This window comes from Austrofundulus limnaeus, unplaced genomic scaffold (genome assembly GCF_001266775.1).
Source record: "Austrofundulus limnaeus strain Quisiro unplaced genomic scaffold, Austrofundulus_limnaeus-1.0 Scaffold1161, whole genome shotgun sequence".
Taxonomy (NCBI): domain Eukaryota; kingdom Metazoa; phylum Chordata; class Actinopteri; order Cyprinodontiformes; family Rivulidae; genus Austrofundulus; species Austrofundulus limnaeus.
In genome coordinates, this window is record NW_013953563.1 from 28,648 (window position 1) to 49,567 (window position 20,920).

The window sequence follows — 20,920 nt, forward strand, 5'->3', positions numbered from 1 at the left end:
GTATATATACAGTATATAACTCCTGGGAGGAGCTCGCTTGCTCTCTCTCTCTCTCTCTCTCTCTCTCTCTCTCTCTCTCTCTCTCTCTCTCTCAATCATCTCAGAGCTGGAAGGATCTTTCTGCTGAGATACAAACATGAGGCTTTCAGGGCTGCTCATCGTGTTTTTTATTATCTTTGCTGAGCAGGAAAAATTTGGGATGTCTCACCATCCCAAACCAGCCTGTCGGTATCCTCCTTCTCAGTGGTGCCATTCTCTGCAGATAGCCATTGAATGTAAGGTAAGTTAAACATTAATTTGAAATAAATGAAGGTAAGGTATGTGTTTTTATTTAAAAATTGCTGTGTAACTAGTGTTGTCGGGTCTGCAACTGTGGTTCTGAAGCCACTTGTGGCCCTAAGACTTTCTGAAGGGGCCTTTTTTTTTTACCTTAAACAAAAAGTACATTTACTTAAACCTAATTTAATGGGAAAAAAAAGGTAAAATTAGCTAATTTTAGCACTGTTCACAGCAGAGTTGAAAGTTTTTTTTTTCTGGTCTGAGCTCAAATGAAAGTCATGCTTCAGAGATTGAGCACCAGAGGGTTTTCATGTGACCAAGCAGAGCAGTTGTGGGTCAGATGGCTTCAAACTGCACTAAATGCTCAAATATTTAATTTTGGGTGAAATAATGGAGCCTTTACGTGCATTTGTGTTTATTTTGCATACAAGTTATTAATGACATAGTTTGTAATCTTAGATTTGTTTTTATTGTTTGCCTCTGTTTCAGGTCCAGAAGCAGTGCATGGAGCTCAACGCCATCAGGCCAGACCAGAGCGCTCCTCGAGTGTCCGTCACTCTTTACTACGAGAGCTTGTGTCCGGATTGCAGGTATTTTATCACCCAGCAGCTGTTTCCCACCTGGGTAATGCTGCGGGACATCATGTCCATCACGCTGGTGCCCTACGGAAACGCTAAGGTGAGTTTATCATCCCTCCTRGCTTGCAGCTGCTTTCAGGGGAGGAACCGTTTTGAACATCCTCGTGTTGTCTCATCATCTGGCTCCCTTTGTAGGAAACTTTATCAGCAACTTCTCCCTTCACCTGCCAGCATGGAGCGCCTGAATGTAGAGCCAACAAGTTTGAGGTTTGCAAACACCTACACCTTATCTTTTTTTAAAGAGATTTCAGACTGATCAGAACCTCCCTCAGGCCTGTATCATCCATCTAACTGGAACCCAACTTGCCCTTCAAATCATCTTCTGCATGGAGTCCTCTGCAGATGTCCTCAATGCGACACAGCCAGTAAGTATTAAGTTTTTATTTGTTTTTTTTTTTTTGTTTTTGCATGTTTAATAGTAATAACAATTGCTCTCTCCAAAGTGTCTCCAGCTATACGCTCCCTCTGTGTCCTGGTCCAGCGTTGACTCTTGTGTGAGCGGACGTCAGGGGTACCAGCTGATGCACGGCCACGCCGCCATGACCAGAGCTCTGAATCCTGCCCCCACGCATGCCCCCTGGGTCACTTTCAACGGGGTAAACTGATTTTTAGTGTCAGATTGAGTCAAGATGGCCGCCACAGCCAAGCCAAGGATGCAGTGTTGTAATACTCTAGACTGGTCTGCAGTTGTGGGCACGGTTCCCCTAAAGCATTAAAGCACTAATAAGGGAACTAATTTCCTGATTAGCGCTTTTGCTAATTTCTTAATTCATTAGTGGATTAGCACTTGCTAAATTTTTGGGCTAAATTTATAAACACTAATCGAGTTCTTTAAATGTTATTGATCAACATCATTGTCAACAGCTGAGGGTGAAAGCTGTCAGACGTGTTGGTCATATGTGTTATCAACTAGATCAGAGGTTTTCAAACTATTTTGCTTCTGACCCACAAAATAACAGTTTCAGACACTCATGACTCCAGATATTACTTGTTTATGTATGTAAACTTTGCTAATAACTCTAAACATGGGAATAATTACTACAAACAAACCTAGTAACTACGATACTAATTTTTATTCATTTATGGTTGTTTTAAAAAAATGCAAAAATCATGGTGAAAATATTCCATTAGCATTTTTTTGCATTTAAATTGATGTCTGGAAATCATCTGGAGACCCTCACTTGATGTTTTGTGACCCACAAAGAAGTCTCGACCCCAACTTTGGGAGCCACTGCACAAGATGAAATATTAACAATATTCTGCACACAGACAGTATTGTCTCATGTTGACTCTGAGGAGTGTTCCATGGGTCAGCTGGGTTTTTAGTGCTTTAGAATTAGCTTTTGCTAAATTTTTTAAGTGTCTTAGTGCTTTAGAATTAGGGGACCTAAATATTAAAATTAGTGCTTTAGAATTAGGGGACCTAAATATTAAAATTAGTGCTTTAGAATTAGGGGACCTAAATATTAAAGTTAGTGCTTTAGGGTTAGTGCAACTAAGTTTTAGATTAGTGCTGCCCACCGCTGCTGGTCTGGGTCCTGTCTCTGACTCCAACGAATATTGTCAGTGTTGTATAAAGTACCTCAAAGTGATACTTGAGTAAAAGTACAAGTATCTTATCATAAAAATATTTTGGTAAAAGTTAGTCTTCTCTAAAAATATTACTTGAGTAAAAGTCTTAAAGTATCTGATATTTTTTGCACTTAAATATCAAAAGTTAATTTCTGACAAAATCTACTTAAGTGTTAAAAGTAAAAGTACTGAGTAAAAGTGAGCAATTAGATTTTCCAAAATGACATTTATTGGGAGGTGACGTCTCCAAAATATATTTTTTCTAACGGCGTGCAGCTGTGATGGGTTGTGTACAAGCTAATAGTGTGTCAGAATGGTTTATATTTATACTTCTCATCCAACCACAATTAAATTCACTCTATCCAGGAGACAATTTATCAGGATAGTATTTTTTTAAGTAATAACTCAGAATAAAACAGGAGTAACGACTTTCTACTTCTTAACTTTTTAAAAAATGTAGTGAGTAGAAAGTACAGATAATTGTGTAAAAATGTAATGAGTAAAAGTAAAAAGTACCCTGAAAAACAATTACTCAAGTAAAGTACAGATAACCAACATTTCTACTTAAGTACAGTAACAAAGTATTTGGTTACTTTACAACTCTGAATATTGTTCAATTTGTTTGCCAACATCTGGTTTTTATTAGATATAAAACGTACTGATTCAAATCTAAGCGTGATTCATTGCTAATTCTGTATTTTTGTTATCGATGTCATGCATCCCCACTTTGGCATGTGGCACTCCAAGAAAGTGAGCAGTGGTTGTCTGGGAATAAGAAAAGATATCTGTAAAATCTTCAGTGATCTAAAATTCAGCTACATAAATCATAAAGAATATATTTGTAAAACAACATTCAGAAGAACAGTGATTTGCAAATTCTGCAGTGATTCGTCACTTAGAAAGGAAGCACAAAGAAAGGTAAGCAATGTTAGCAAAGCTAGCTAGCTAGTCTCTGTATCAAAATTCTAACACAAAGAAATGGGCTGTGTCTAAATTCAGGGGCTGCATCCTTTGAAGGACCCAGCCCACTTGGTCTAGGTGGGCCAGGTCCTTTGTTGACCGCGAAAACCGTGGCTGTGAATTCGACTGGTCTAGCTTTGAGCTTTATTCCTGCCCTTTCCCCGGCATATGTCCTGTCACAGTGCTAAACAGAAGCAATAAAGACTGAAAATAGATCCAAATGAGCAAAAATATTAAAATTATATAGTAAATGAACAAAATTACTTTAGAGCAGGGGTGTTCAAAGTGTGGCCCGGGGGCCATTTGTGGCCCCTGAACTGATTTTGTGTGGCCTTTGACTTCAGTTCAAGAGTTATACTAATCTGTTTACAAATTTGTCCCCCCGGCACAGGTGTTTGATCTAGATGGAGACTTTTTTTTATTTATTTTAGGGCAAATTTATCACAAAGTAAAATCTTACAATAAAAAAATATTGGCAACAATACCAATTATTTGTCTTTAGATAACCAGGCTCTTAGCTTTTTCCACATCTATCTAGTGACTTCTACCCAAAAGCTGATTTTGCTGCACTCCAATCTGCTTTAAATTATACAATAAATTTGTCTGAACAGCATTTTCAACAAAAGAGTGACTTAATCCTGATTTTATTCATCAGAATAGACTAAATTGGTTTATTTTTTCCCCAAATTGAAACCTAGAAAATTGCTAAATTTCTTTTAATAAGGGAATCCTACAAAACACTAGAATGTGAACACAGCCAAAGTCTGTGTTAAGTTTGCTACTTGTGTACAGTAGCTAAACTGTATGTTTTAGGGCATTTGCTTCTTGTCTTTGTGTTTTCTCCTCAGTCTTGGTCTTGACTAGATCTGAGCCCCAGAAAGTGTTGGCTTTGTCTCATTGAAACTCTGGTCTTGGGTTAAGTGGTCTTGACAACAACACTACAAGGATGTGATTGAAGGGTCCTGAACTGTTGTGTTGCAGGAATACACAGAAGAGAATGAAGAKAGGGCGATGTCATCACTCTTTCATCTGGTCTGTGAGCTCTACAGGGTGAGGACTGATGGAAACATCAGTGTTTTCTTTTATGTCTACAGCGTTTAAAGAGAGGTCAAGTCTTTGACTTTGTCCTGTTCTTCACAGGGGGTGAAACCTCCAGCCTGCACTGGAGCTCCAGTCAAACTGAGCAGAAGTGTTTGCTGAACACAAAATTCACACAAATGTGTGTTTATACAGGAGCAAATGAAATGTGACACTAATGTTCATGCAAAAATAAATAAATTCATTGTTTGATTTTTGGAACTCTTTTCCCTTTTGAAACGATCAAAAATAAACACAAAATTGAATTAAATTTTCATATAATTTATTGGCATTTTTTCAACGTAAAACACCCTGAACTCCAGAGATTCTTTTGGCTTCAAATGCAAAAAAAAAAAAAAAAAAAAAAAAAACAAGTTTAATTTCTTTTTGACAAACATTGGAGTGGCAGACTTATACAGAACTGTAAAATATACTTGTTATTTTAGGCTCCAGAACATAAAATCAAATATTCCGTTACAGTACTTTTTTTTCTTGACAAATTTTCTTTTTTTTTTCAAAGAATAAATATTTAGACATTTGCACGACACCAGAGAAAAATTGAGACAACGTGAATGAAGGCAGTTTAAACACAGTGAACGCAGGGATGCTCCTGCCTATTAACACATTTAACACTAAGTGGCGCCGCTGAGCCACCGTGCTGAAATTAGGACGCTGATTTGTTTTATTTTCTTCCTCAGACTATTCAACTGGAAGATAAATAAAAAGGTATTAAAAACTTAAAAAGAATCCCACATGATGAAAATAGTTTAATTTCCAAATCAAGTGTTTGAAATGATTTTTTTAATTTATTGTGCCAAAACATTTGATTTACATTAAACCAAAACTGAATGTTTACAAAATAAATAATTACATTTCAGCTGGAAAAATAAGTAGATTAAAAATTGCTTTTTTAAAGCAATTCTTAAAAAAATAATGTGAAATATTTGACAGTTCCGTTTTTAAACACAAACATGTCTGCAAAAAATGAGCTTGCACGCATTTGTCTTTGTTAGCTAAATATACGAATTAGTAAACAGATTATAATAAATGTACGAAAAAATTAACACTATAATTGCGGTTCATTTATTAACTTTTAGAGTCCTCTTGATTCAAGATGGCTGCCTCAGCTGATCGACCTTAGCCAAATACAAAAACAAATATAACTCCGTCATTTTGAGAGATAATAAGCTGAAATTTGGTGTTGTAGTAGCTGAGAGTCATACTTAATGTACACTCTGAACATTAAAAATATGATTCAAGATATTTATTTAAAACTTCAGATAACAGGAAACATGTTTCTTTCAAGAATACTAGTTTTTAGGTGAAGCTTCAAGCTTTGCAAAACTAATGAATTCAATGATTTTATAGCTAATGGTTTTTAAAAACAACTGGTTCTGACTTCTACAGGTGGTTAAACCTTTAAAAAAGTAAAAGCTGTGGATTACATTTTGTTATCATGTTAATTAAACGGTTTAAACTTAAAGTTGGTATTCACTTTACTGTTACTGAAAATAATAAAAACCTTTTGAATTAACTCAGGATTTTGAAATAAAACGCCTAAATACTGAATGAAATCACTGATTCAGTGAGATCAGCTGAAGTTTAGGAAACCAAATATCTTTAGTTATGACTGGTTAAAGTTTATGCTGAAAGGGGAAATAAAAAGTCTGAGGATCAGCCTCTAAAAGCAGCACAATGGTCCTTTAACACAAGGCTTAATCCTCTCCTACAACAATAAGGCTGATCAATAAAGCTCATTATCTTAAAATAATAAAATACTGTTAGACTAGTGTTTTCTACAACCAGGTGGATCGTATCTTGTAGTGCTGGCTTACCGCCTGGTTATTCTACCTCTGAGACAAACACTACTTCGGACTCAATGTTGAACTTATTACAGAAAATAAAAACAGAAAAACGTGAAACTACACACATTCTCGGGTCTCAGCTATCTGCTTAGCAAAAGGGCTCAACGAACTGCTTCGAAAGCTGCACTAAAACCTACTGCTTTTAAATACTGGTAATAACGAGTGTCATTTGTAAAAACTAACACTATAAAGTTAATGACGTCGATACAATCATCAGTTTAAAATCTCTAGTGTAAAAATGTACAGCTTTGTAGGCTGGCAGGTGTGTGTATACAAGTGTGTGTGTGTGTGTGTGTGTCCAACACATTTAGTCCCAGCTGAGCCGGTTCTACCCAAACATGACCCATAACCTGACGGGACGCGATCCATTGTGTTTGAACTACAGTTTTATAACTCGGCTCTACGGCAGGACCTGCTGGCAGGGCGAGGAGGTGAAGCAACAAGCTGAGTTTTATCTTAAGTTCATATTTAGTAAACTAATTATGTCAATTTGGCGCCGTAGGCCAGACTTCAGGCGGCGCTCCTTGTGCAAATTTGCGTACATTTACATACCAAATAAAAATGTCAAAGTTTTGTCTTTGATATTATTTTTCATCTTTAGAAATCAAGATTTGGTTTGTAAACGCTGTCCAATTTAAATAAAGCTACTCAAATCTCTGCATTTTCCAGTCATTTGAAGAYTATTTTACTAAATTACTGGGATTAATAAAACATAAAATCAGTATTTTATGAAGGCAGAACACTGGAAACTAGACTTTAATCTGAACTTTATCTGAGATCATAACTGAAACTTCCATTATCCTTATTTTGTTTTCTATTTACACACTGAGCACCAGCAGTTCGTCTGGACTGCATCATTTGATATTTTGATCTGCACCATTTAACCTCATTGTAACAAAGTAGAACAAGTTACCTTCATAAACTCGAGTAACCAATGATTAAATCAATTATACTCTGATAAAAAGTTATCCGTTTTTTTCATCCCCCATTTTTGACGCCCTCCAAATGACAGCYCCCTCAGCATTAGCCTACACTGCCTATGCCACAGGCAGGCCCAGTTGCTTCCAATAACAAAATGTGTTGATGTTTTAGGACCAAACCAAAGATTTTCAAAGCAAAACTTATTTCCATTGTGTTTTCTTTTTTTATTACATTAATTGGAAATGAATGAAACTATTATTGCTTTATCAAACACTAGTTCTTCATTGAGGGGATGCCATCCTTGTACATTTAAAATGTAAGATCAAAGGTCTGCCTTTTACTAGAGCAGAAATCTAATTTTCTATTTAACTTTTTTGCATAAATTTGTGCAGAAGTGTTCAGTTAATGACTCAGATTAAGATTATCCTCTGTGACACAGATGCCGTCTCGTTACAGTAAGCCGGTTTTTATAGTTATGAGATTATTAGCCGTATTATTGCCTGTATGATTTAACAACCTAATCTGTAGATGGTGAAACACCTCACAAAATGCCTCCCAAAGTCTTAAACTTCATCCCTGACCTCTAAAGAATCAGGATTTTCTTTTCTCAGGTGTTAGTTCGAGCCCCGCCCTGCCGTCCGGTTCCCTGTAGTCAAAAGTCCTGTACAGTTTTTGCGATCGGTAGGCCTACAGTGGGTGAAGCCCTTTATGTGACTGAATAGAAGAGCTGAACGGTAAAGACGGTAAAGTGCTACTGCGGACCGGAGGCACCCTGATTTAAAAATAAAAGTCAAAATAATAGTTACGCACAGAAACACACGTGACCAGCAAACATACAACAAAAGACCAGTATGGAAATAAAAACATCTAAAATATAAGATAAAATAGAACAAAAGCTCAAACTAATTATACAGGTGGTGTCTTTTTTTTTGTCGTCACTTTAACAAGGTGAGACTGGGGTTCAGTCTAAAGTGTTCAGTTCTTCATGGTGCTACAGGCTGGTTTGTTTGATTGCCTCAACTGCCGGATTCTCTATTAAAGGGATTTAAATAAACACACGTATTCAATAAAGACTCTTGTGTTTGTGGTCTGTAGTCGAACAGGAAAGACGGTTTGGGGGGTTATTCAGTAAATCTGTGCTACATTAGGTTTATGCTTCTCTTCATACCCTGAGGTTTAGGTCCATTTTTTTCTCTGCTCATCTACATCCTGTATTTGGTTAAATGATTCATTTCACACATCATTCCTTGAAAAAAAAAATGAAATCATTCTCACGTTTTATCCCCGACTCAAATATCTCACATCTTAAATGAAAAACTACGGTGCAAAATAATTTTCAAGACCCTGTCACACCACTGTGATCCTCATTCGCTGCTCACGTTCAGATCTCACAGTTATTTTTTATTTTTTTTGGAGGAAGACGTTTCCTTTAGTTGTGTTACCTTTCGTTTGAGTGCAGGCCTGGACTCCATTCTTTGTTCCAGATTCAATGCAGCAGTTTTTTTATTATTATTATTTTTTTTAATCTGGAAATCTCCCAAGCTGCAGCTACAACCAACCAGGACTGAASGTAAAGGCCTGTCAGGCACTCAGACAGAGGCTAAAATGATTCGTGTCACTGAAAATAAAACTTAAAAAAAGAAGAGAAAAAGACAGAGGAGAGGTGTTCCTCTGTTCTCCAGAGTGGGTGTCTCCAGTGTAAAGGGACTGTGGTGATTTTACAGACATTATTGGACATGCGCCCTCCGTCCGGCGCTCCAGTCTCAGACAGGACGGCCCCCCCGTGCCGGTCACTACGTGCCCATCCGCAGGCAGGCCACTCCGTCGCTGTCCTGGCTCAGCTCCCGGTCCCTGTCCACGCCCTCCTGCCCCGGTGAGCCCAGCGTCCTGTGGGGGCGGGGGCTGCGCACGGACATGGAGGCCAGACTGAGCGACCGAGATGGGTGAGGCGACGGGGGGCGATACCTGTTGCTGTTCATGCGAGGGTTGGGGGACAGGGATGGGGAGGAGGAGTCCCGGTGCCRGTCTCCYCCCACCTGGGWCTCCTCTTCTAAGGGGCTTTCCAGGTCAGACTCCGCCTCCTCGTCCTCCTCCTCCTCCTCCAGGGTGAGTTCAAACTGGAACTTGTCTCCTCCTCCTCCTGCTGCAACTTCGTCTGCCGGCTCCACCTCGGCGTGGTGCTCGTCGGGGCTCGTGGGCGACGGGCTGCGGGGGATCATGCTCTGGTACCACTCCCGGTTGTCCTCCAGCGTGTCCAGGATGTCCTGCGCGTCAGGGTGCACCAGGTCCGCCCAGGTCTCCCACAGAGGGTGCACTATGTAGTCAATGAACCCCACCTAGACATGAAAAAAAGAAAATGTTTAAACGTTAAATAAAAAAGGCAATAAAGAAGAAAAACAGTTTTTATATGTGTTAGCAAAATATCTCATGAACCACTGAACAGATTTTTAATGAATTTCTCAGTAAAGTCTAATTAGACAGGATTTTATCAAGTAAAATGACTATTCTTGAAGTGACTGTGTTGTAGAAGGAGGCTGACATATTCTTTTTTCTCACAAATAATTATCCAGATAAAATATAACATTTTTCCAACTGCAAGAGTGAGAAGGTTGAATTTTAAAGATTTTTAATAGACCAGATGGGCCTGTTGTGTTGTTCTCGTGCTCTGTGCAGACCTCAAGGTTAAAGAATAAAATCACCTCATTGATTTGATTCAGACTAAAACTCACTAAATTAAAAACTAAACACTTTAAATTATACCTTATTATAATATCCAAATATGCTAAATATCAAAAATCTAATGTCTCAGTCCTGCTCTCACCATCTCTGCAAAACTTCATTCAACTTTCGCATCTTTTTATTTTCCTAATTTTTTTCTAAACATAACCTTAACTTTGGGCCTTGGTCAGAAAGGAAGTCGGGGTTTTATGTTTTTTTCGGCTGCAGAGGAACATGAAAATAATGGTGGCCTGAGGTATTTTTTCCATGATATTTCCGTGTTTCCTGCTGCTTCAGGCTGCAACGTTCTTCAAATAGGATGACCATTTTAAAAAAAAAAAAGTGGTGTAAACTATTTATCACAACAGTTTATCTGAACCAAACTACTTTCCCCAACAAAAAAATGGAGGATGCAAACACGTGACGGATGACATTACGTCMACTTTGAGGATCTGCAGTGGTGAGCACAGCTAACGAAAGAGTTAGGTTCACTAACCACTAATGCTAACTGCTAAAATGTCTAACTTGCAATACTTCCCGTTTGCCTCTTTCAGAGTAAAAACATTTCTTTGATCGAGTTTGAATTTTTTATAAATAAGGTTTGAAGTTACTCAAACAAAAAAGTAGCAAATACTTTATCATATTTTACACGTTGTCAATTTTCCTATTTGTTATTTAAATGTTATTATATATTTTATTTCATTTTTTGATGCACTTAGAAGTTTAGCTGCTAGCGATGCTACACACCCATCCAGTGCTGCTTGTAAGAGGGGATACTGGTAGTTTTTATATAATTTGGGTTTAACGACATTTTACACTTCTGAAATTTTTTGAGGACTTAAAATTAGCAGAAAGGAAGTTAATTTGTCCACTAATGGTTTCCACAGTTAGCACAAAAGCTAATTCACTAAATGAGAAGCTAGTTTGCTATTAGCAGAACTGTGCTTATCGACAATCTGTTTGAATAAATAAAGAGTGTGTGCGTTACCTGGCTCTTTTCTATGGAGGCGTTGTGTTTGTCACACATGGGACTGATCTCCATGCCTTTGTCCCGCTCTCTGTCTCCCTGCGTGAAGAACTCCACCATGATGCGGTCCGTCCATTTGCGGTAAAGCTCCAGTGGTTTTGTTGGATTACTCAAGTCAGCACAGTGGACCATGTTCTGTAGAACCTGAAAGAATGTAGTGTGTGCTTCATCAGACACTGTTTTTATGGTTTTAATAGCCAAACATGTAAAAAAAAAAAAGTTTGGGACTTTTCTGACCTGGATGCGGTCAGAGTAATTGTCCAGCAGCAGAACTCCTAAACTCGTCACTTTCTTGGTCTCCACCATCGTCTTCATGTCTGCCAAGAAGTTCATGTGTTTGGACATATCTGTGGCCAGCACCTACACAGGATTACGACCCAAACACGTCACCTTCAGCTGCGCTTTTAATTCAAATGTGTTTTGTTAACGTGGAACATCAAACTAGAGACAATAATGATCTTTAGGATCATGGTTTTAAATTTAACTACATAAAATAGCTTATTTACTGAACCTGCGTGCTCTCAATCCAATTACATTTAGATTATATTCCCAAGATGACACCAATCCTTCATATAAACTAAGAAAAAACATAAAATAGCAGCACGACTGACCATGTCGATCACCATCTTTCGGAGGGAGTCTTTCTGCTTCTTGCTGAGGTTTTGGAAGATGTCACAGTTTTCCTCCTGCAGTAGTTTGAAGCCCACAGCAAGGTGATGGTTCTCCAGAACTGAGGAATCATTGTACATTAGCGCCAATTCAGAACCTGCAAGACAAAGAGTTCAAATCTTCAAACAAAGATATTATATATATATATATATGACACACACAGTTTGTATTTCTATCCTATTAGGCCCGTTCATCATCTCCCATTCATTTCCAGTTATTTCTGTAGCCTAATCCTGACCTCTTACCCAAAACCCAACCCTCCCTGTACATACCTAATCCTGAACCTAAACTCAACTCAGACCTTGGTCCTAAACCTAACCCCCAACCTAAAAATGGAATTCTACCATATTAGGACTGGTCTTTGATCTCCATAAGGACGACTGGTCTTAAAAAAGGTCCTAAAAAGGTGACAAATACAAGACCACACACACAAACAAATATTATATACAGTATATTCATAAAGGGATTAAAATCAATAAGTTGCTTTCATTTGAACGTCACAATGCAGTACAGCGAAATGCAGATGGYGGGCAGGAACTAAAGTAGCGGAGTATCTGCCGTCTGAAAAAATGRCCGTTTTGTGTAGTTTATGGCTGCTCTAATCGCTCTAACCAAGAAAAGGAAAAGGGGTATTATTGAGTATTAAAGATTGTCATACACAAAGGTGAGAATGCTCWCAGAACAATGCTGTAGAAAGTGGATTTTAAATTTACGTCTGTGTTTGGGAGTCGCAGAGTCTGCTAATGCCAATGTCWGCAGCGACCACTTCGTCAGAMGTGTTAGCTAGCTAACTTGTTTTATACATTTATTTTTGTGCTGTGTTTATAAAGCATTAGGTTGTCAAAAAATGTATATTTAGTGATCATTATGWTACAGATAGTCTAATAATATGGACTTCATTGAGCTATGTGTCGTTAGGTGTTGCATGTTTGCTGGTTAGCCGCTACTGCTAGCATCTTAACATATGAAACAATAAGTGCTGAAACAACTCCTTGAATAATTCAAGTAATTCCAGTAATTTSATTACTAAAAATCCTTGAGGCAAATTGAAGCTTTGTTAAAAATAGGTTTTGTTAAACTATTCAGTGCTCTTTTGTCCGTCCGGAATGTTATTAATGTTGCACAATGCTAGTGCTTACGCTAAAGGCTACACTGTTGACGATATATGCTAGCTAAGCGCTATTTTTATCTATGGAGGGAGACAAAGACARATTTGTGAACTAATTGCTGGTATCTTTGTCTTGAAAATGGATCTCAATCCATACGATTTGGAGTCTCTACAACAGTTTCCTGCATTAACAATTTACTTCCTGCCCTGCACTTCAAAGCCACGTGAATAAAACCCAGTTAATATTATGGTAACTTGGACTCAAACACAAATTTCTACATTAATCTACAGAAACTGAAAATCTTATTTATGTTGTGTTGCAGCTGAGCACAGAGACCAATAGGAACCCACTGGTATTTATGAGGAACTGGTTGGTGACTCCTGGATGGTCGACATCATGAATGGCGCTGGCGAACAGAGCAGCCATGATCTCCAGGTCTGTGAACACCGCCTTGGATGATCAAAAAAAACAATAAAAAAGGGGCATTGAAAAAAAAAAAAAAAACAAGGAACCTGGAGTTTAACTTGCTCATGGGGATTTGCTGAGCTCACCTCTAAAGCAGGGGTGGACAGGAGGACATGGGTGGACTGCACGACGTCGGCTGCATGGATGTTGTTGTGGTAAGCTACATCTGCATGATAGTGGTCCTCTAATGTCATCATAAAGGTAATGAAGGTGTTGATTGGCACCTTGAAGGTTTTCAGAAGATCTCGCTCCTGACAGCYAAGATGAAAAATAAAAACACAAAAATCAAACCACTGAAAGAACAGACAATGAAACCATGCAGGTTGTGGAATGACAGCAGCTTCTTTACCTGGAAGATGGAGTACATCATCACCGTCAGAGGGCGGTTTCCTGAATATTCTGCTAATTTGAAAATATCCATACCCCAGCGATTGATGTCTTCAATTTCCTGTGAGGTAAAAACAGCAAGACATGTAAAACACAGTAGATTTCTGTCTTTATTTTGTCGTCCCGTTGGTGACCCCCACCTTTGCCAGCAGGCTCTCATGAGGTGTGTTGACTCCAAAGCGAGGAATGCAGGCGGGCGCTAAGCTCGGGCTTTGTGTGACCTTTTTCACACCGCTGATCTGTGACATCGGCCTCTTCTTCTTCTCCTTCTCCTTGGTTGGTGGAGACAGGATCTCCACGTCATGTTGCTTCTCTGCAACATGGAAAAACAAACAAACAAAAAACAAACATGATGCGACGAACGAGTCATGAAAACAGGACCCTTTATTGCCTCTGCTGCTGTTACGATGAAACTAAGAAGATAAATCAGTTATTGATATGAAAAAAAGTGCATGAATGTGTGTTTGTTACTAAAATGATTCCTGACCCATTGGATGAATTTTAATTAAACTAGCAGAAAGTAATTATTGGATATCTTATTCAACATGCCTGCCACAGCCAACTCATCTTTGCAAAAACAAAAACGGCTGAATTTATTCAGGTTTACTGATGTTGGGCTAAAGTTTGGTGGCAGTTGCTGAGAGACATCCTCTATTATTCTAAACATCTTTTGAGATTTCATAATTACAAATCATGCATAACTCCACATTTCTCTTCATAAACTATTTTATATTTAAAACAGTTTTATAGATTTAGACTTAAACTGTAAAAATGTYAAAAAGTAAAAATGTGAGCCCTAGAAAGCCGTAACTCTGATGGGAGAAATATTTTATAAACACTGAGATTTACTCTGAGGTGGGAAATATCACAATAAACTTAAAGTGCCTGTGGCATCAAATTTTTATAATAAATATGAATGTATTTTTGCAAAGATAGCATTGATAACATATTGTAAAAAAGATTTCATACCATTGAGATGAACAGTCGTTGAGATATTCGCATGTAAAGAAACAGGAAGTGATGTCAAATGGGAATGTCTGAATGTAAACAGAGCATTGCTAAAAAGGCTAACAGCACAGACTAGAGAAGAATGTGATGTTTCTTTAGATTACTCTAATCATAAAGAGATAAGAGAGTCATAGTTCAAATAAAAATGTTTCAATAAACAAAAACCAGGGAGTTTTCTCTCTCAAAAAGTTCCCCTTTGATGTCACTTCCTGCTTCACTTTAGCTGAGCAAAATTCAAAAGAAAATATGCCAATTATGTGACATAACAGGTCAAATTTCAAGTGTGATTTTTTTTCTTTGTGTATAAAATTTTTATTTTTATATGAAATTAATAAATGAATAAATTAAAATAAATCATGTGTATTATGCCACGTTTCTTAAATATATATTCTTTGACTTTTTTGTATTTCATGGATATGCATGTCACAGGCACTTTGACCACACTGTGAAATAAATAAATACCATGAAACCCTACTGACTATATAATATGGTGACACAAAAATATTTATAAAATACCTACAAATTAAGAACAGACTAAATTTWAATAAGAAACCAATTTCCCTCTAATTGATCATAGATAATAAATTGTTTACAGTTCAACAAACATTTTATCATGTTTAAATTTTTCCTTGCATTTCTAATCAAGCCGAGTGCTTCATTTCAACCCAATATGAGTGAACCAATAAAATTACTAATCCCAGTTTAAAATATCAATGTGTATTATGAAAACAATGTTAGTCATGTGAAGGAATTTTAATTTAGGAAGTTTTTTTTAAGATTTAACACGATTTTACAATCGTAGGCAGAGGATACCTGCAGCAGAAAGGACGTCTAACTTTTTTAAAAATGTAAACAAGTTAGTTTAAAAAAATGGTGCAATTATGTCCTCCCCAAAAAGGATGATGAAATTCATTCAACAAAACAACAAATGCTAATAAATCTGCTATCTAAACCAGGTTTCCATCATAAAACAAACATGATCTCTATACGATCCGGTGACACGAAGGTGCTGTCCCAGCAGACATGCTTGTGTTAAAATGACTCATCCTCTTTTTTTTGTTAAATCCAAGGAAATAATAATCCTACTTCACCATCAAACAGCCTGTTTTACCTCATCTCAACACATCTTCCTTTGTATCTTCGAGCCTTGATTTATTTATTTATTTTTAATCAGCCAAGCAGCGACGAGCGCCTGAACAACATCCAGATCTGGACGCCAGCACACGCCACTGTGAAGACGCACGACGACCTGAGCGTCTGGCTCCCCTCACCTCGCTCGCAGTGCCTCCTCTTCCTCACACCCGGAGCCACGGAGCTCATTTCCAAACGCTGCCGGGCTGGAGGCGCTCATCTCAGGACGGCACCCGACTGACTGCTCCATCCTCGCTCGGCCGGACCATCCTGCCCCTCGGAGGGGCTCGCTGGAGACTGAGCCTCCTATTGATGCAGCGCGCCGTCGAATAATATTGAACCCTGTTGCCACGACAACGCCACACAATGTGTCCGGGAATGCTGTCTGCTGCCGCGCCTCCTTTTGCTTCAGAAGAGGAGAGATCCCAGCCCTCCTTCATTTTGTAGTATCTTTCCTCTTCTTTAGAATCGTATTTTTTTATTCACTTTAAAAAAAAAACAACTTTCAATTTACCTTCCATTGTCCAACCATAAACTCCTCTTTGTGTTTTTTTCCCTCACATAAAAACAACACTTCTCTAATTATCAATCATACTTTAAAAAAAAAACATGTTTAAAAACTCCTATTCCAGCCTACTTTCCTGTGCTCTACATTTACTGAAAGGCAGCTGGAGTCGATGCTGAATCAATGTGAGTGAAACCAGGTGCTGCATTTATGCAAATCAGCCTGATTTAGAGCAGAGCTGCTCCACAAACAGACCACTGATTCGGCTCATGTGCCACTAAACAGAACGAGATCCCATTATTTTACAACTGAGGCAATGCTGTGTATTCAAAACACTTTTTTTAGATTATTCCACACGTACAACTGCAGGAGCTCGATGCAACCTTAGACAAAGGTTGAAGAAATGCGTGTCGCCCAACGGGTTTTAATTAACATCCACAATAAGAAAGACTGAAAAGGCTGTTGATGGGGGGTTTTCACACCTGAGAGTCCAGCAGACTCTGTTCGACTGGGGACCAAAATTGCAACATTTGTTTACGTTTTCAGCTGGTGTGGTTCATTTTCACATGGCACTGTCAAACGAAACAAAGCCTTACATCAAACCCTCGCCTGAGGTGGGGCTGCACCGAGAACCAGTGAAGGAAAACCTCTGGAGAAGACACCGAGCGCAGCTTCCTTCTTCACGAAATGTCAACTTTTAGAGGTTGAAGCCAAACGAACACTCTTCAACAATGGGCTCAACGTGAGAGGAAGATGAGGCAGAACCATGGAGTTGTTGTTTTTCACACGAGGCGGCGTGCACTGAGTAGCAGTGATGCTCACCTTATGCAGACGTCCAGCAAGGTATACGAGTAATTTTGTTGCTATTATTCGTCCGCTTCCTGCCTTTGGAGTGATCTCTGGTCCACTTGGCGTTCACGTATGAATTTGAACCTCAGAGCTCACTTAACCAATCAGAGACCCAGGTTTGTAGGTGGACCAGATGACATATTCACACCTCTCCAAACAAACAGGACTTTCTAGGTGGGCAATCCTGGTTTTTGAGGGCCGCAGCCCTGCATGTTTTACTTGGTTCTCTGCTCCAACACAACTGATTTAAATGAATAGGTGATTATCAGGCTCCTGCACAACTTGAAAGAGGTAATTCAATGACTGAAACAGGTGTGTTGGAGCAGGTAAAAAAGTAAAACATGCAGGGCTGCGGCCCTTGAGGACCAGGATTGCCCACCTCTACTCTAAGAAAACAAACTAAAATTCAAATAAAGCGAATTAAACAGGTTTGAATGCAACCTTAGTCAAAACTTATAATTTTTTTACACACAATCTAAAACAACGCTCAAACATTAAGCATTTTCCCACGTTTTTAAGACAGTTATCTGTTTCTGAACATTATAAACTTAAACCCGTCTCCTGTCACCAGGCGCTGAACTCACCGAGGAAGGTGTTGGCGATGAACTCTGACACCTGATTCCCTGAGCGGCTCGTCTCCGACAGCTGCGTCAGCTCGCGGTTCAGCATCCTCTTAAACTGCGTCGTGACAAGATGAAACAAACAGAAAGTAAAAAACACAACAGGAATATCAACTCTCCTCTTACTCATACACGCCAAAAACAAACAGTTTTAACTGAAAACTCATTTACTCAGGCCCAAGTGTTTTCACCAGAAGGAAGAGGAAAACTAAATCATTTTATGGCTTTCACTTCAGAAGTTACAACTAAAAGTTACAGAATATTGTCTGATTTTTTAAAGCAAAACTGTAAAAAAAATATATGTCTGCACACCTTTAAACATATGTCATCTGGAAAAAATATGCGGAAGGAGCTCTGAGATATTTTGCTGCTGTTATCCAACATGTGATAGTGCGCTGTAGTGATTTTAATCTGATGTTTACAATAATTTTGCAAATAATCCCTCAGTACTGAATATTTGATGTGTTGCAGGCTAGCAGGAAGGAGGAACAGGCTCCATCAAAGACTTTAATACATTAACCTGTCAACATGCAGGCCTCACCCTAAACCAAACTTATTTAAGTACTGCTCTTGAACCCTTTGGTGTACATTCACTTTATGTAAATCTGTCGATCTGAATGTTTAACTTCAGCAGTCACTTTTTGTAACTGAAATTAGAATTGAGCTACTGAAGTTAAAATAACCTATAACCATTAATTTTTTTTCCAAAGCTGCATATTGAATAGAAGGTAACTTGATTGAGTACAGCTGTGGAGTCAGAATAAAGCTCAGAGCTGATTGGCTGGCTGATTCTAGTCATTTAATCATACCATGTACAGGTGGGACACGAGGAGCTTGCCGCATGTTTTGGTCTCTGGAGAGTCTATAGATGAACCCAGTTGGTCCAAAGAGGTTCAATCAAAAGAAGACAACCAATCAAATTGTTTGAACAGCACATTATGCCAGTTCAAAGTCCCTGGCAGCGTGGGTCAGGCTATAAAGAAGCAGGAAGTAACCACAAACTGGGATTGATGGGCAAAATCTAAAAGCTGACAGACCAGGAGACACCAACTAAAGTGAGTGGTACCATGAGTTAAAGAGACAGAGGAGCAGAAGAGGGCATCTGTGTCGATTGGTGATAACATCCAGGTGTGAATTGAAGTCTAACAGGAAACAATGCAACAGAGTGCAAAGAAAATACATTATTGGTACATAGAGGCAAAAACAAATCGAAACTCAAACAAAACTCATTCATTTTTGCAAAAACCTAAACTAAAGACCCATTCAGCAAAAAACAAACAAAACCAAACAAAAAAATGAAACAAAGACTTAAGACAAGTCAGACTGAAAACAAAAGACGTACCCATGAAAGTCAGAAACTACAAGGAAAAAAAACCCTGTATTGTCAGTAAGTTTAATAAAAACCAAGGAGTTCAGTGTTTCTCCATTAACAGATTTGTGGTGGTTTCTACATGGATTATGTAACATCTTCAGCACGTGGTGAAGAGAGAAAAGCTTAGACTGCTGCAGTTTCTACACGACCACATGTGTAGAAGAACGTAAACACCATAATACCATCCTGAAGTTACAGCAGGCTCTGCTTCCCATGCACTTTATCCCACTGTTAGGACACTTTTCACACAGCTCTGATGAATTTGCTTTTACTTTTACGCCTCTTCCGTCTCCCTTCCACACACACGTTTCCATGCATGTCGACCCTCTCTGACCCCTGCCAAGCCTGCTCTGTGGATCAATAGATCCCCCGGCTGTAAACAAGGTAAGCCAGAATCACTCCCAGTCACTCACCTGTCTGAGTCTCCCGCACAGACAAAACCAGAACACCAATAGAAGCATGTCAGCCTACGCATGCTGGAGCGAGTAGCACCGAAAAAAACAAAAAACAATAATCCACACAATCTGTGGTAATTTGCCCTCAGCGTCCTGCAGCACAGACTGTCTGAACGAGGAAAGAAATCTGGAGGGAAGTGAAAGTTCCCAGAGTCCCAGGTGCTTTTTGTTGGATATGAATGAGAGAGGATGGGGGTGCTACAGGAACGTGGTGGTGGGGAGGCTGGAGAGGAGAGAGAGGCTGCAGAGTCTTATCCGGCTACCGTTACTGTCAATGAGGACGAGGAGAAAGAGGGAGAGGCTGTGAGGAACTCCCCTCCTCCCTGTCCTACATGCTCTCTCCCCTCTGTCCAATCTCATTCGTGTGACTTCAGGGGCCGGGCAGATGAGAGGGATCTGATTGGACGTTTCTGGGATGGAGGACCCACACGGGGAGGAGAAGCAGAAAGAAGTGATGCTAATTAACTCTTTCAGTGGAGAGAGGTGCCACTCGTGAACCCTGATAAACCACTTACCTTTTTGCATATGATTTAAATAGACTGTGTTTTAAATAAATACCTTTATTATTTTCTGTTCTACGTGACCAAAATGTGATGTGAAAACTAAAGATTACCACATTAGATGATTGCAGAAATATATATATATATATATATATAACATTTTTTAAAATCTGGCCAGATAGTTCACCTTATTGGACGCCATCTCGCTGACGGAGTTTCTGGTCTGGAGTGTCTCCAGCTGGTCCAGACACCAGTCCAGCTCCTCCAGTGTCTCCATCGCCAGCTTCTGATAGGGCTCCTCTGAAAGTCAGACACACGTCACAGGTTTAAAACGAAAGTTACGTATGTAACTACGGTTCTATGAATCCTGAATGACCGCCAGAGGGCTAGGGGTGTAAGAAAATATCGATACACTGAAATATTGCGATATTTCATTTACCGATACTGTATCGATATTCTAAAGCCCTGTATCGATTTTTTATTAAGGTTTAAAATGTCAACTTTCCTGTCAGCCATTCCTTTTTGTGTTGTAGTTCAGCCTCAGACCACTAGTTGGCAGCAGTGAGCCAGCCATTTGGCTCCTCTACCTCTTGAGCTTCTGAGCATTAGCATTGTAAGTAAACATTAGCTTCATGCTCAGATAGCTGAATCTGAGCGGAAAAGACAGACACCCTCTGCCTTCTAAGCTAAAGTAAGCTTACAAACAGTTACTTATTTGTCAGAATGTCTGTGTTTTAAGCCAAATTAAGTGTCTTGTGCGCTCTTTTTTCCAACTGTGGTCAGGTTTCACGTT

The 20,920-nt window shown here is 39.0% G+C and overlaps 2 protein-coding genes across 4 annotated transcripts in view; one reads left to right on the top strand and one right to left on the bottom strand.

Moving 5' to 3' along the window:
* The first annotated feature begins 69 nt into the window (after window positions 1-69).
* ifi30b (IFI30 lysosomal thiol reductase b) lies at window positions 70-4,897 on the top strand. The gene is made up of 7 exons (XM_014031019.1): window positions 70-280; window positions 769-957; window positions 1,053-1,124; window positions 1,190-1,282; window positions 1,361-1,513; window positions 4,431-4,499; window positions 4,590-4,897. Exons 1-7 carry the CDS (start codon window positions 137-139, stop codon window positions 4,647-4,649), a joined length of 780 nt encoding a protein of 259 aa, XP_013886473.1. The 5' UTR covers window positions 70-136; the 3' UTR covers window positions 4,650-4,897.
* Window positions 4,793-20,920, bottom strand: part of LOC106534391 (cAMP-specific 3',5'-cyclic phosphodiesterase 4D) — a 36,857-nt gene continuing 20,729 nt past the window's right edge. For all 3 annotated transcript variants that reach the window (XM_014031016.1, XM_014031017.1, XM_014031018.1), the window contains 10 exons: window positions 20,315-20,427; window positions 17,765-17,858; window positions 13,828-14,000; window positions 13,650-13,748; window positions 13,387-13,551; window positions 13,186-13,285; window positions 11,669-11,823; window positions 11,295-11,417; window positions 11,019-11,201; window positions 4,793-9,648 (listed from right to left, as the gene is read on the bottom strand). In XM_014031016.1, coding sequence (XP_013886470.1) covers window positions 9,106-9,648; window positions 11,019-11,201; window positions 11,295-11,417; window positions 11,669-11,823; window positions 13,186-13,285; window positions 13,387-13,551; window positions 13,650-13,748; window positions 13,828-14,000; window positions 17,765-17,858; window positions 20,315-20,427 — 1,748 coding nt within the window. In that variant the 3' untranslated portion in view covers window positions 4,793-9,105. The remainder of the gene's footprint in view (window positions 9,649-11,018; window positions 11,202-11,294; window positions 11,418-11,668; window positions 11,824-13,185; window positions 13,286-13,386; window positions 13,552-13,649; window positions 13,749-13,827; window positions 14,001-17,764; window positions 17,859-20,314; window positions 20,428-20,920) is intronic.